This window comes from Pelmatolapia mariae, linkage group LG6 (assembly GCF_036321145.2).
Source record: "Pelmatolapia mariae isolate MD_Pm_ZW linkage group LG6, Pm_UMD_F_2, whole genome shotgun sequence".
Classification (NCBI taxonomy): domain Eukaryota; kingdom Metazoa; phylum Chordata; class Actinopteri; order Cichliformes; family Cichlidae; genus Pelmatolapia; species Pelmatolapia mariae.
The window spans coordinates 26,017,461-26,033,488 of NC_086232.1; the positions used below are offsets into that span (position 1 = coordinate 26,017,461).

The 16,028-nt window shown below is 39.6% G+C and overlaps 1 protein-coding gene across 2 annotated transcripts in view; it reads left to right on the plus strand.

Moving 5' to 3' along the window:
* si:dkey-92j12.5 (multiple PDZ domain protein) overlaps positions 1-16,028 on the plus strand; it is a 43,926-nt gene that overhangs the window by 23,881 nt on the left and 4,017 nt on the right. Inside the window, exons 21-39 of one of the 2 annotated variants that reach the window (XM_063476369.1) lie at positions 1,072-1,377; positions 3,243-3,425; positions 3,896-4,073; positions 5,328-5,438; positions 5,793-5,858; positions 6,866-6,965; positions 7,826-8,034; positions 8,463-8,554; positions 8,634-8,763; positions 9,653-9,745; positions 10,278-10,352; positions 10,444-10,794; positions 11,032-11,115; positions 13,373-13,566; positions 14,321-14,468; positions 14,562-14,633; positions 14,765-14,888; positions 15,013-15,053; positions 15,305-15,427. In XM_063476369.1, coding sequence (XP_063332439.1) covers positions 1,072-1,377; positions 3,243-3,425; positions 3,896-4,073; positions 5,328-5,438; positions 5,793-5,858; positions 6,866-6,965; positions 7,826-8,034; positions 8,463-8,554; positions 8,634-8,763; positions 9,653-9,745; positions 10,278-10,352; positions 10,444-10,794; positions 11,032-11,115; positions 13,373-13,566; positions 14,321-14,468; positions 14,562-14,633; positions 14,765-14,888; positions 15,013-15,053; positions 15,305-15,427 — 2,680 coding nt within the window. The remainder of the gene's footprint in view (positions 1-1,071; positions 1,378-3,242; positions 3,426-3,895; positions 4,074-5,327; positions 5,439-5,792; positions 5,859-6,865; positions 6,966-7,825; positions 8,035-8,462; positions 8,555-8,633; positions 8,764-9,652; positions 9,746-10,277; positions 10,353-10,443; positions 10,795-11,031; positions 11,116-13,372; positions 13,567-14,320; positions 14,469-14,561; positions 14,634-14,764; positions 14,889-15,012; positions 15,054-15,304; positions 15,428-16,028) is intronic. The other variant, XM_063476370.1, reaches the window with a different exon arrangement.

The following is a 16,028-nucleotide window of genomic DNA, read 5'->3' on the forward strand; positions in this document are numbered from 1 at the left end:
TTCTAAATCAGCTGCAGGTGATTGCAAGTGTGAATGCTTGTCCGTCTTTCCACGTTAGCCTCTATCTATGATAAACTGGTGACCTGTCCAGGAGGTACCCCACTTTTTCCCCATGACAGCCAGGATAGTCTCCAGGCAAAGTGATGGATGTACAGTGTTTTTTGACAAAATGGACACCTTACAAGGAAGCAAAATTTCTGAGAACAGCCCCTCTCCCCTATATTCTTTAGCCTAAATTGACTCAGACATGTCTCCATGTTTGTAGGCAAGCTAGCTGGCTAATAGTCCAAGCTACTTGACAGCAGAAGCGGTTTATTTGCATTCTGAGAGAAGTGAGTGATTTCATGAAGACTGCCATGATTTGTTAGTTTCTGTTTGGCAAAGGATGAAACAGCGAATAATGTTTGACTGGCAAAATCATCTCTATATATTATTGTAACATAATTTTATCATTTATAGCACATTTCTTTGCAGTTTTATTGGCTCTGGTTTGCGTGTCCTGCTTTGATACCACTGAGCAATCACATAAGACTTAAAGCTGGAAAATAAACTAAAGACTTCTGGAAGTCACCACATCTAGCTTCTTTATAAACTTAAAACAAAAAAATCTATAACTTAATCTCTTTTAATAACTTAACTAATTGACACATTTTGTTTTATCTGTTATCTCTTGTGTGGATTTTGGACACACTGTTTCCCCCCTGCATGAGCTTTATGCTTAGCTAAGCTGGAGGTTGCTTAAAAATCCTCTTTACAGAAATGAAAATGTTACTAAACTCATCGTATCTTGATAAGACAGTGAATAAGAGTCATTTTAAAAACTTGCCATTACTTCAGTGGATAAAATGCAATTATTGCCTTATTCAACTGATATTTAATTTATGATTTATAGAAATTTCTCACTACTGGGACTGTTTTTTCATTCCTTAAGAACCCATCGCTCATTCTTTGGTGAAAAAGTAAAGCAAATGTGCTGCTAAGAAAACAGTGTTGGTAAAACTTAAGTAAATAATGTTTATAATGCTTTCACCCCGTTCCCACACTTCTTTTCCCACATTCCCCTACCCCCAGTATAACCTATGTCCCAGCCCACCAGGTGGATGAACACCGTACTCGACTGTGTTTGCCCCCTCTGGCATCAGTTGCAACAGAAAGCCCCTCTTCCTCACCCACTCTAGCGACTGCTTCTCCGGAGCCAGCAGCGGACCCAGCTGGATCCTCGAGTCACCCGGCTTTGTCTATGCTCAAGCTTTCTTCCTCACTCAAGTTTAAAGCTACAACTCCGGATCCAACTTCAATCAGATCTTCTGCATCCTTCAGAACTCCTCATAAAGACCCGGTCACAGTTCCAACCATCAGCCCAGCCTCAGACTCGAGGTAATATAAGAGCCAGAGGTCTTAGCCTATTATTTACGGTCACCTAATCCCTTCCCAGTTCCCAGAGTGCAAGATAAACCTGTCTAAAGGTTTATTAGACTTCAAGGCTCCAGTTTTATTACAAGTTGATACATTTGCTGCAGGGAATTCAGACTAAGAAATAGTTATACATTCTTTAACACTTTAACCATAGGCTTTTGATTGCTGTAGCAGCTATGGTTTTATTACTGTAACACATCATTCAGTTACCCAGCTGCTTAAGTCATGCTAATGATCTGAATTATGATCTGACACTTTAATTAACCGTATCCATGAGGAAACAATTGTTTTCAGAATGCAGCCAGCTCGGTGTGAGTCTCCTCCAGCACGTATTTTCTCTTCTCCATTCTTCTGTGTTGTAAAGGCAAAAGCTTCTCTCACTGTTGAATCTCTGAGTTATATTTAGCTGTTCGCTTATGGATCTCAGTGCTGACTGTCAGCGAAAATGAATTGTTTCGCTTCTGTCTGTCCCTGCTTTCACTCTGTCTTCGTACCTCTGCCTTTCTCCTCCCTCCCTCACTCCCATTTTTCTCTGCAGCCTTTTCTTCGCTCTTATCTTTCAATGTGTTGTCTTTGTTTCTTTCTCTGTGTGTGCTTACATCTGTCTTTCATTTCTTTCGCACTCTCAGTCATCTTGCACTGGTGTTTTTCTCTTCACCTCATTTTCCCTCTCCTCCCTGCCTGGCTTCTATCCCCCTTCTCCTCGCTCCTCTTTCAGCCCTGGTGGAACCATTTGTTCTGCCCTCTTCTGTAACTTAACTGGCTATAGGCTCCTGCTGTGCAGATAGCACCACTATCACTCACATCCATGGGCTTATTACAGCCCTCCACCGTTAAACATATTCATGAAAAATTCTCTGCTTTTCTACCTTTTTCTTCCACTTTTGCAGTATATGTGTGTGCGTGTGTGTGCATATATATATATATATATATATATATATATATATATATATATATATATATATATATATATATATATATGTATATATATGGCAAACATATAGGCACTACCTCATGATCTCATCTAAATCAGTTTATTTTCTCAAGGCCCTCAAATACAAGTGACAATTGGCCAAATGCCTCAGTGTGTCATAGATTAAAAAAAGCTCACCAGTGTATACCCCAGTTCTGCTTGTGTGATGTTATTAGATTATTAATTTGTGATTGTTAGATTGGGAATTATCTTAAACTTAAAGTTTTTTTCTCCAAGCAGACTAAAAGCAAATAACATTTAAATTTATATAACACAACACAAAAATGTTGATTCTCACTTCTGAAAGTTATAACAACTTAACAGTTGGCATTTTTTCTGAATAAATAAACTAAATAATTCATTCACTGACAAATTAAGTGCCAGTTTTCTGTAAATCCATGTTATATCAATAGATGACTAATCAAAAAATCACATCATTTGGTTGCCTGTGTGTGTGTGTGCATACAGTCACAGTAAACATAAATTTAATAGAAACATTTGCAATTAGAAAATGTTGTATAATGTATGTAACTAAAATATGTCTCTTTTTAAAAGGTATGGAGCTATACACTGGGCACATGGATGTGAAAAGATGAATTATGGAGTGTATAAATATTCACAGTGTGTAGTTTAAGAGGTATAAATCTGCATGGATAATAGTCCCAAATATGTCAATTATACCACAGATTTGGATTCTTTCTTTGTTGGGCATTTTGTTCTTCTCCTTTTGTATTTTATATTCAGAAAGGTGCCTGTAAATTTAGATACTTTAAGTCATTGTAGCACAAAAACAATCATTCAAAAACATACATTAAAACCTGTTATATAAAGTAATCTTTTTGTTCATCCCCAGCTGGCAGATAGCAAAATCTCTACCTCTGAAGAGCAAAGATGGAGACATTACAGCAGAGAAAAGGGACAATGTTAATACATGTGGAATGGCATCAAAGCCAGACGTGGAGATAAAGGTGGATGGTGCAGAAGAAGGAAAGGAGGAGGAGCTTCTTTCTACAGTGTCTTGGGACCAGCCTAAAAGGTTAGTGAATCTGTCATCTAATAATTATCATGAGATATTATTCAGATTTTCCTGGTGTGTTCAGGCAACTTCAGGTCATGATAACAGCAGTGCTAATGGTGCACAGCAGACTCTACATGCTCATATTTCTTGGGTTTAGAGAAAGCGACTACAGTACAGAATTTCATTTTCAGCTTGCATTTATTGCATTAAAGAATGCGTCCCACTTAGATACAAAAATTGCACTGCATAAAAAAGAAGAAGAAAGAAATTCATTAAAAAAAACAGCTATTCTGTGTTTCCCTATAAGTTTTATTTGACTAAATCATTGAATCTCCATCTGCAACACTAAACAGCAGAGACTGAAAAAAGCAAAAATACACATTGGATAAATTATGCAGCACTGTTTTTAAAATACGTAAAGTAATGTTAGAACAATCTCAGCTCTGCAGTGTTTGGTAATGTTTCTTGCGTTACACTCTGTGTTTCAGTGTGCGACTAACGCGAGCACCAGGTCAGTCCCTAGGTATCAGCATAATGGGAGGTAGAGGCATGGGCCGAAGACTGAGCAGCGGTGAGATGATGAGGGGAGTCTTCATCAAGAACATCAGCCCAGACAGCCCGGCAGCACGTAATGGGACCCTACGGGCTGGAGACAGGATACTGGAGGTACGCGAATGCCTGGAACTGACATGTGTGTTGGTGTGTAGCAGAGAAGGAGGCGCAGTTATCAGAAATTGCAGGAAAGAGGTCTGTGTGTGTGTGTGTTTGGGTACCCAGTGGTGTTTGTGTGTGGTAGAGAGAGAAGGTATTGTGTATACTGCACAATGTATTTATATAATACATACTGTGTATGTGGTACTGGAATTCAATATTGTTTGTGGTGTCTGCTGTATTAAAAGGTGCCAATTTGATTGTAATATGACACACTAATGGCCAATTTGTTGTTTAAATGCCCATAAAATGTTATTCGCAGCAGCCCATTATTTGTTATTGGTCAAAGATTGAAGGTTCAGCTCCACTGTCATTATATAATACAGGACTGCACAATAAAATGCAGTTATACCCCCTCCGCCATAACATACTTGGTTATTCATGCAGTTATCCAATCAGGTAATCATGTAGCAGCAGTACAATGCATAAAATCATGCAAATGGAGGTCAGGAGCTTCAGTTAATGTTCACATCGCACATCAGATGGGGAAACACAGTCAAATTGACTTTGACTGTGGCTTGATTGATGGTGCCAGATGGGCTGGTTTGAATATTTCTGAAACTGCTGATCTCCTGGGATTTCTGTGCATGACAGTCTCTAGAGTTCATCACGAATGGTGTGAAATATTTTTTCTGAAAAAGCATTCAATGAGCACTTCTGTGGACTGAAAGGCTTTGTTGATGTGAGAGGTCAGAAAAGAGCAGTCAGACTGATTGCAGGAAACAGAAAGACAGAAAAACAGTAGCTTAAATAAAAATTCTCTGTCCTTAAAGAAAAACACACATTGTAAGCACAATAGCATCAGAATGCACAACATGTCATGTTGAGGCAGATGGGCTGCAGCAGCAGAAGACTAATGTCAGGTTCCACTCCTGTCAGCCAAGAACAGAAATCTGAAGCTGCAGCGGCGGGCACACACTCACCAAAGTGAAGTGAAGACTGGGAAAACATGCCATTCTGCTGTATTAGGTTTGAGCTGTGTGTACAACACTGCAAGATAAAAGAAATTGTCAACTGTCAGAAATTTTGATATATAATTTTTCACTAGCTGTCTCTTCGAAAAAGTCAGCCGACAGCATTGCAAATAAATGGGCATGGCTATTTTAAGGCAACTTGGATTTTAGATGATCAATGTGTTCTTTAAAAACAGCTCTACACTGATCTGATCTGAAAATTGTATTTACGCGCATTTTTGTTGATGTTGCTAAGGTATGTGGTGTGGACCTGAGAAGTGCCAGCCATGAGCAAGCAGTGGAGGCCATCCGCAGAGCTGGAGACACTGTGACCTTTCTAGTGCAGTCTGGACAAGACAGATCTCAGGTACAGCACCTCAGAAAACAACCAAAAATAGCAGATTTTTGGTGGCTTTATGCATCCTGCAGACTTTGTATATTGTGGCATGCATGCATGAATTTGAGTCTCCTGAGGCTTCAGATTCTTTCACATTGAATCTCAACACTCAGTAAAGCAAAGGTGCAATGCATATTCTATTGGAAAGCCCCACCAGAAGTTGCAGCAGCGTTGTGCATGGGCGTTGCATTATTATGTCTTGTGGAGACAATGCATATTAGGTAAAAATGCATTTGACTGACAGAATAAGTAATTATTCAGCATTACGTGTATAGTTTTATAGAAAATAATATGCCTACTCTGCGTCTTGTGTTTCGCCCACAGTCTCCTGCTCTCATCAACCATGAAAGACTAACTCCAACACTGCTGTCCAACTCACACAGCAGCAGGGTAACACCGCTCTACTTCATATTTTAAGCTTCGCATTAAGGTTTTTCCTGTTTCAATGGCATACGTAAATCTTATTTCAAATTTATACCAGCCTTGATATAATAGTGCTTTCCAATACTTTTCTAGTATAGACAATCGTGTCCATTAGAATATGAAGTACTGCTCGTTGGAGCTAAAGAGCAGTAGCTACTTTTCATGTTTTTTAAAGGTTGCGACCACATCTTTAGTTTTCGCTGGGAGAGAACACAAGCTGTGAAGTTCTCACTTTGTGTTCCTACACAGTTACTGATATTTGGCTGTGTGTTGCTGTAGTGTATAGAAAATGTTTCGTGCACACTATATTATATATAGATAGATGAGTCATTAACACCTACACAGCAATCCAAAAAAGAATGGGGAAGCTTTAAAGAGGTTTTTTTTGAGACAGGGATTTCTTTTTTCATAGATATAGAGCTATGTCTGTGTTTCCCCACATGATACTAGGAAGCAGAGAACCTTGGTGGTCTGTTCCTTAGTCCTTCCCCTGCAAACCCCTTCATTCCCACCCCGTTTAAGGTTGGTGCACAGTGTGTGTGTGTGTGTGTGTGTTACCACAAGTGTGCCACACTGTAAAAGCACTCTTGCATTTGCATCAGAAACTTAATTAACATGCATTTTTGTACATAGAACCCTTGTAGTCCCTCGCAGCTACCTTGTTTGTTTAAACCCTTTGTTTTTTTGCCTTTGATGGAGATGCATGACTCTAAATAGAGTCAGTGCATTCTTTTGAAGTTATTTTTCCATCCACTTGTAAGTTAGTTGCAAAATAATGCATGATTCTGGTCATCTTTCATGTTATTTTTAGCTGACATTAAAACAGCGTTCATTAATTCATCCTCTTCATCAGTTATTTCCCAGTGCTTTATCAAGCGCACTGAACAAGCCTCAGGGGTAGTCCAACTTATGCCTGAAGGACCCCTGAGGCATCTCAAACTCTGCTTGTTCAATAATGCAAAATTTGTCCCAAGGTACCTTCACCAGCATCCGATAGAATGGATCAGAGAAGCCCTACGAATTTCACAACACCAGTCACAGGAGCAGTTGAAGATGCTGACGACTCTGGCAGAAGTAAGACTCCTCAAAAGCCTATGTACCAAACCCATCCATTATAGATTTTAATACTGATAAACATTTTCTGACACTCACAGTTGAATTGTCAAATTCTGGGACATACTTTAAGCCATATGACACTTAAACCACCTGCATTTCAACCCAGTTTGCATAAATAATGTACCAAGAAGAGATTAAAGCCTAAGAAAAAAACGTTTTAGAAATATTATTCAAGTATAGCATCATTTGAAAGAGTAACATTCCTCTGTATGAATACATTTTAGTTTCTAAGTAATTATTTTTTCTTTCTCTTTTTTGGCAGGAAAAAAAACTGTATTCAAATTGCATCTATTGTTTTATTTCTTATGAGCGTAACTATGAGACATGTTACCTCGCCTGGATTAGGGTTATCAGGATCCCACTCTGGAGCTGGCTCTAGTGTGTTTGAGCTTCAGGGTGCTTTATACTGTTGATTAGTAAAATAGTGTAAAACTATTAGAAGGAAACTGTGTGTGTCTTGCACATGCACACAAGCAAAGAAAATATGAATCCATTCATTAAAGCGTTGCCCCATGATGCTACAAATGGTTTGAAACGCTTTGTATGCATATATAAATCACAGTCGTGGCTCTATATTCATTTTTCCTTGCACAGTTGTGCACACAAGGTGCATACTATCATGCTGTATATAGTCAGAAACACCCTCAACAAGTCCCTTCCAGGCAAAATGCAGCAGCCCACACACATTCTCCTCCAGGGTGTAATGCTTTTCCCCATGTCTCCATGTGTCACTCATTACATGTAGTTTGCCACACTTTTTTTGGCTTAACAATCATATCATTCTCCTAACAATTTTCTGTCTGCTAACTGTGTCCTAGAAAAGATGCTTCAGCGTTATGGCAGTCTGTCTGGAAAGCTCCAAATGATTGAGCTAGAGAAGGACCCTGCAGCTCGCGGCCTGGGAATCAGCCTCACGGGCAACAAGGATGGCTCTAGGGCCCGTATGGGTGTCTATGTGGCAGCTATAGACCCTCTAGGCCCCGCCGGTTTAGATGGGAGGATACAGATCGGGGATGAGCTTCTAGAGGTAAGGAAGACAGGCTATGGGAACAATATGGAAGAATGAGTGAGTAGGGATTAACAGATTAATGGTGTGAGATTGAAGACTCCAAGAATGGGTTGAGCCATTGGAGAGAGACAAAATAGTGAAGTCAAAAATTAAAACAGGAGAAGAATAGAAGGGAGTTGGAGACATGGATGAGAGCGTTGAATACCTGCACAGTAGATTTATCATGCAAATTACCATTTGAATGATAGTTGGTGCTGGGCCGGATTTTTGTAATGAACAACCGTGTAATAGAGATGAGGAGGAGAGTAGTGGGAGAGGAGCAGCTGATGAGTCGGCGGGGGAGGAGAGGTTAGAAGGGGATGACAGAAAGGAAGATTAATGTGGAGGTGAATAGGGGGGGAAAGGCGTTGCTGAATAGGAACTACATGACGCTGTGTTTCTTCTAGATTAACGGTCAGATTTTGTACGGCCGGAGTCACCAGAATGCCTCCGCCATCATCAGTAATGCTCCATGTAAAGTCAAGATCATTCTCATCAGGTAACATGATTGCTTTTTGGTTTTACACACTAAAGGTTTTTGTAACCTGCTTCTGGAATAATTGGTGTTGTTTTACCAGAAATAAAGCAGCTCTAGGTGAAACGGTCCAGGGACTCAGGAAAGACTGTGAGGACACGATCGACTCCCAGACTGATACTGGAGGCTGTGGACAAATCTCCAGTGACATTGAACACATTATTCTACCTCAGGTACAATACATCCCGTAGGTCTCTGGCTAACCACTGTCAGTTATTTGTACTGCAGTTGCACATTTTTGTGTATCAAAGGCAGCCTGATAGCAGGTACTTTTGTATCAAAATCTTGATAGATAGACGAGTATCTGTGTAATTGTACAAAATGAACAACATGTAACTTTAATCACAAAAACACATTTTGCAGACGTGCTGTTATTGGTTTCACTAGTCTCATATTTCCATCTCCGTACCAGTATTCGCCTCCATCCATCTCTCATACCCAATAGTACTGCCATCCTCTAACTCCCTTCTGAAGTTCATTCATAAACTTCAGCTGGTTCAGAATTCTGCCGCTTGGAGTATCACCAGACCTCCCTGCATTAGTCATGTCACGCCTGTCCTTCAGCAGCTTCACCGGCTCCCGGTTAAATGTCGTATTGATTTCAAGATTCCGCTCCTCACCTTTAAGGCAATCCATAACCTCCCTCTGCAGTACCTCTCTGAACTCCTCACTGTCCCTTCTGCCCGTTTGACTACACTGGGATCTACAACCTTCAGTTCCTTTGCTCCTCACCTCTGGAATCTCCTCCCACCAGACATCTGTAACACTGACTCTCTTAACACTTTCAAATCCCATCTTAAGTGTGCCGGTTTAGCAAACTTGGATGAGCAGGCGACCACATGCTGCATGGCTGAGAGCGGCTGGCCCGGGTTCGAGTCCGACCCTTTTCCTCTGGTTTCCTGTCACTCTTCACTGTCTGTCTAATAAAGCCAAAAAATCCCATCTTAAAGCACACCTCTTAAAACTGGCACAGTCATTTTTTACATATGAGTATTATTATTCGTTCTTGATAAGAGGTAAGTGTTTAAGTTTGTTTTCTTACATTGTTGCTTCTCATTCCAGGATTATGCAGGTCTTGGCCTTTGCTTGGAAGAGGACAACTCTAAGGGAGGATTGGTGGTCACGTCCCTGATCCAGCACGGCACTGCCAGCAAGGTATGACATCATCAACAGGATCATATGCCCATATATCATCTATACTATTTATAAGTATCTATACTATGCAAGCCTTTTAAGTAATTTAATCATTTTCAGTTTTCTTTTTGGTTCTCTCTAAGTAAATTTACTCGGTAATTTTTAAAAGAATAAAAATGCTGTTATTAATAAATATGTATTATTCCTTTTTTACCCACAAAAAGTATAATCGATTGCAATTTTGGCCTTCACCAGGGCAGAACTCGTCTTATAACATATTTGAATTATAAAGGGTTGTACAAGTCTGATGTGATGGTTCTGCCATCTCGGCATTATGAATATTATGTGAAACAGATGATGGTTGCCATTTTTTCAAGTGATCTCATCATGTACTAATACGTTTTCATGTCCGGCCTAAGGGAACAGTTATTCATATATTTGTCCAGAGGGTGTGCTTGATTTTTAATCACACTCCCCCACCATCTTTCTTCTACACACTCACTTTCATACATTTTGCTTATCTTACATATTTTATTCATGCCTCTTTATGCAGGATGGCAGGATAAAGGTTGGAGACAGAATCGTAGCAGTGGGTGATGAACCCGTGGCTGGACTGTCAGTAAAAAAGGTGCAAGCACACATGCGGGCTGTGAAATATATGCTCTTCAAGGTCAAGTTGATTTAATGATTTATGACTCAGCTGTCTTTTTTGTATTCAGGTGTCCAGTTTGATTCTCAAACACCGGGTCACTGTCAAGCTCTCCATCAACCGTTCCAAGAGTCTCTCCTCCTCCTCCTCTTCTTCTCTCAATCTCCCTGCATCACTCTCCAGTCCCCGCTCACTCACTCCAGTGTCCTCTCTAAGCCTTCCTGTTGCCTCCTCCTCCTCTTCGTCTCTAAAACCCATGCAGACCTCTCCAGTGGAACAGTCTGATTGGCCAGGATCAGCTCCCACAACTTCCGACCCTGTCAGCTATCCAATTGTTGCAGGAAAGGAAACTACCATAGAGATTTATAAAGGAAACGTAGGCCTGGGTCTCAGCATTGTAGGTGGATGTGACACTCTGCTGGTGAGAACAGCTAAATGATTTTTAACATAAAGATTTCGTTATTCATTATTTGTCCTTGTGACATGAAGGGGACTTTATGTAATTTGTTTATGTTTGCAAATAAAAAATCCACAGATGGAAGCAAAGTTTGTACTCAAATTAGGCCAAAAAGTTGTGCATTTGTTTGTTTGTTTGTTGTTTCAATATTCAGTTGTGGAGTTGTGTAATGATGGAAGTGGTTTCTGGTTTTTACACCAGGGGGCAGTAATAATCCATGAAGTGAACGATGGAGGAGCAGCACAGAGAGATGGTAGACTGCAGGCTGGAGATCAGATATTAGAGGTATAACAGTGATACATGTGCACACAAACACCAGAACAAACAGCAGTGCATGTGAATAAATTATTTCTAACCGCACAGCATTTATTTTTATTTCTGTTTGTTTTTGCAATATTTTTCAGTATGAAGAATGCAGCCGTGATGCATCTGTGTTCTTTTTTATTTATGCACTATTTTTTCCAATTCAGAAACTAATTTTTTCGGAACTCAAACTCAGATTGCTTTGCCAGATATAACAGAATCAAGCTTCAGTTTATAGTGAAAACCAGAAAGTCACAGAAATGAAACAAACAAACAAAAAAACCCTGAAAAAAAAAATCTGCCTTAAAAATTGTTTACTCACATGATTAAAAAGCGAAGGTTTTAAGGTTTACTACTGGTTACAAGCTCAAAAACCTGTTTTATAGAGAATGTGGTTCCCAGGAGTTAAAAGTAAAGACCTATCCTCAGGGTTTTATATAAGGTCCACTACTTTTTGCTCCTTATGTAAATGAAATTTTCCACTGGGCTGTGATGCTTTTACACTAATAATACCATCTTGGATGCTACTGATCCCCCTAAAACCTTCTCCAGGGGCCTGCTTTCAGTCACTTCAGAATATCCGTCTTTAATTTGAAGTTTGTACTAAACTCCGAAATGAAAAAACTACATATATATATATATATATATATATCCAAATTTTAGAGAACAGATTGTCCTACAAAACACATGAACATCTTGCTCAAAAACTGGATATTAGATTCTTATACCACTACACCACTACCTTCTTTTCTTTTTCTTTTTTTTTTAAACAGACAAATGATGATATTCAGTGTGCAGCATGTTGTGCACAAATAACTGTAAAGATAACATCTATGCAAAGATATTTAACATCTTTGTTGTTGTTGTTGTTTAGAGGTCATTTTCCTGATAACAGCTCATTGGAGAGATCATCACACAAACACTAAATTGGAAAACTGGCTTCCAGCACTGCATGCACCACTACTAAACAAACTGCATTACGACTCGAGAAACACAAACAGAGATACTTGTTGAACTGAGAGACTGTAAAGCTCTGGTAGCTTCTGTCATCTCTCCTAGTTAAGTAGAGCAAATAAAATAAATAAATACACAATTCTAGTAATAATCGTCTATTTATCTAACCACTTATCCAAATTAGAATTTGCAGAGAGGCTTGAGCCAGTCTCAGCTGTCATAGAATTAAAGAGGTAGTACACAGAGGATAAGCAGGATTTCTCCAGGCAACTTCAGGGATACGAAGTGCATATTAAAGGTTTACGTTTTTACCTGGGCACATCACCATGGCTGCAGGCCTAACCTGCTACAGTTTAGGTTATGTTCACGATAAAGTCACCACCAAGAAAATAGTGTCAGCATTCCTGGAATTTCCATGTAGACTAAAAAGCATCGAAGTCTTCATTTCTATGCAGCTTTATTCCTCCTTCCAATTTTACATCAATTTTATTGTTATATAAAGATTAATATATGATACTAAAACAGAGCACCTAGAGCATTTGTATTTTTATAACTATACGCTATAATAATATCTGTAATCCATCAGATTTGCCCGTGATTTAATGATAGAGCTATCATACTGATACGTCTGTTCACTTACATAATTGGCATTTTTCTGGCATTCTTTTCAGTTTCAAATAGTCTAGACATTAAAGCACTCACATTCACGAAGTGTTTTTAATGATGTACTTCTATTCAGTGCTTTTTCTCACACACACTAACACTGTATTGAGTGCAGCAGCTCTGTTGCTTTTAGTCTGTATTGTGTGTTTTATCTTACTATGTAAAATCAGTTGCTTTTCTACCAGCAGACTCTTCGATATTTCTGATTGGTCATATATTACTGCCAATATAACACACCCTTACCTACATTGGTAGACCACAGGTTAGCTTGTCGAGTTCATAACCACCTTCATAACTTCTTAGCCTAATGGCAGTGTTAGGGTAAGTGAAGCTGCGTAAGGAAAAGGAAGCTGCTAGAAACAGAAAAACAACCACACACTCTCATCTCCACACCTACAGATAATTACACAATCACCAGTTAATTTAACAATCATTTCTGAAGTGTGAGAGAGAAACTGACATAGGTACAAATGCCACACCTCAGACCTTCTTTCTGTCAGTGTTAACTACTGCACAGCCTGTTTTGTATCCACTGAAAGACTTGTTCCTGTACTTCCTGAACATACAGAATGTATTTTCATACATCTGTTCCCCTGTTTCTCTCACTGTCACTGTCTTCTAGGTAAATGGCATAGATATGCGGCAGGCCAGTCATGACGAAGCTATTGCCGTGCTACGGCTCACCACCCAGCGTGTCCAGCTGTGCGTCTTCAGGCACCAGGAATCCTACAGGGAGGAGGACCTGTGGGATGTGTTCAGCCTGGAGCTGAGGCCTCGTCCTGGAGAAGGACTGGGCTTCACTACTGTGGGGAAGAGGTACAGTCAGGATGCTTTTATCAAGTTAGAAACCTCCAACTTGGTATGTTCACAGCAGGTTTGAGCCTGTGTTATCTAACACTGTGCTTTCAAGTACAACAAAGACAAAATCAAATTTTGTTCAGAACCATCGTGTTCGCAACCTAGGTGATGTCATCTGCTGAAAGAGCCTGAAGTCTAAGAGGCTGATGAAGTTGTTAATATATCGGCTTCAAATATAACATATGGCAAGTGGGAGTACTCCTCCTCGCAACTTCTGAAGATGAGAAATAGGTTAAAAATAAATAAATGTGACTTTATTAGTGAGTGATTAGTCTTGTTGCCTATTTTTAACACAATTTTATTCTTAATCAACTTTTGTTTGTAAGCTGTAGTTAGGCTGGTTAGTTAGTTTAAATTGCAGAATACCTGTTCCTTTTAAATATAATTCCGAAAATTAGATTCTAAAAAAACGAAAAACCCTTAATAGACCCTAGTAGATTGACTATTTTCATGGCAAACTCCATTGACATGTTCTGTAACTACTTCACAGATCTCTCCAGCATTCGATAATTACCATAAAGGTTAGATAGGGTCTCACTGCAAAGAAGTCGCAAGACGCATCATTTTCCAAAGAGCTCGGGTGCCAATTTTCTCGCAGCTTTATGTATTTGCACAATCAGGTGTGACATTATGCAAAACAGCCGGTGCACAGGTCACATTATGTATAAGCCTGGGGCAGACACAGCTTTTGACCTCTGTTTTCTTCCAACAGTAATGACACTGGCATCTTTGTGTCAGATATCATCAGAGGAGGTGTAGCAGATTCGGATGGCAGGTTGTTGCTAGGTGACCAGATTCTGTCAATCAATGGGGAAGACGTGCGTGCAGCATCACAGGAGCGTGCACACACGCTTCTGCAGGTCTGCCGTATTCACAGTTTATAAACAAATGCACAGATAGGTAGGCATTTTTATGGCCGCGTCATTATGTGAGATGTGTCACTTTGCTCTCAGAGTTGCAGTGGAGGAGTCCACCTGGAGGTGGCTCGTTTTAAAGCCGGGGTGCAGTACACACTGCGGAGTCAGGTAAACTGTTTCTCTTGCCTACGTATTTCTTTAGTGATATGATTCCTAGTGAAATTATAGTTCAGACTGTAGTTTGTAGGTCAACTATTGCGTTTATTCACTATTTTAACAATATTACTCTGTGAACGTAGGAGTACCTTAAGTTGTGTTTTATCCAGAGCGAAGACTCTGACTGCTCCACGCTTACACCCTCAAGTGTATGCGATGGTTCTTTTGGCCACCAGAGGGAGACAGATAACAAAATAGAGAGCTACAGTGAGTGTCAGCTAAGTTCACGAGTATCGTCTGAGTTACAATGTTGAGTCCAACAATTTGCTTTGAATGGAAAATAGACTCTTGCATCTTTTTATCCATAGTTATGTGTCATTCTCTTCTGCAGCATTCAAAGACTCTGACATCAGAAAAGTGATAATAAAAAAGGTAAAACACTCTTATAGTAATAAAAGCAATGTCTTTTTTGACCCCATACTGTACTGGAGAAACTGAGTAGTGATAATTTAACTTTTTTTAGAAGTTACAAATTAGTATAAATTAGTTATATACTGAAAACAACCTGCTTCCTGACTGGATATCATGCTCCTGTAACGTTGGGTGTTTATTTTATGCTCGAATCTGCCATTTGGAAAGGTTGCAAATGTGTGTGTTTGTGTGTCTGTGTGCTATCACTCCAGGGTCCATACGACTCCTTGGGCATCAGCGTAGCTGGAGGAGTGGGCAGTCCCCATGGCAACCTTCCTCTTTTTATTGCTACCATGGATACCAATGGACTTGCTGCCAAAACACAGAAATTACAGGTGGGGAGTGACCATGTATATACACCAGTGCGTGCATGCATGTGTGTCTCATGTATGCTTCACATTGTGACTAGTCGCATGTGGACTGGGCCTTAAATAAGGAAAATTGCACTTTCTTACTCTTACTGTGGCCCTTAGAGGCTGAAACATCTGCAAAAAGCTGTAAACTTAGACTCCCTGGTATGCATTGATAAATTTAAGGGAATCATAAAAAATAAGGTGAAGGAGGCACAAGATGCCTTTTTCTTAAGAGGTGACTGTTGTTTTACTGTGTATTCTTCTGTAATCGCAGAGTGCAGGAGACATTTAGAATCTGAAGAGGCCGTTTTTCCTGGTTAACTAAAGGTTACCAAAATGAAGCTTTCCAACACTGAGACAAATATATGGACTGCCTTGATTGTGTTACATGTTTATTGGAATAGAGGTCGATATTTTTTACATCATTTTCTTCCTGAAATACATCTCATAAAACAAATATAAAGGTTGGAATAGATCGGGGTGCAAGGGGCAGAGGACATAAATGTTTCTCCATGATCAAATTACAGACACATGTAACATAAAATGCATTTTAGACATAAATATTGAAAATGGAGTGACATAC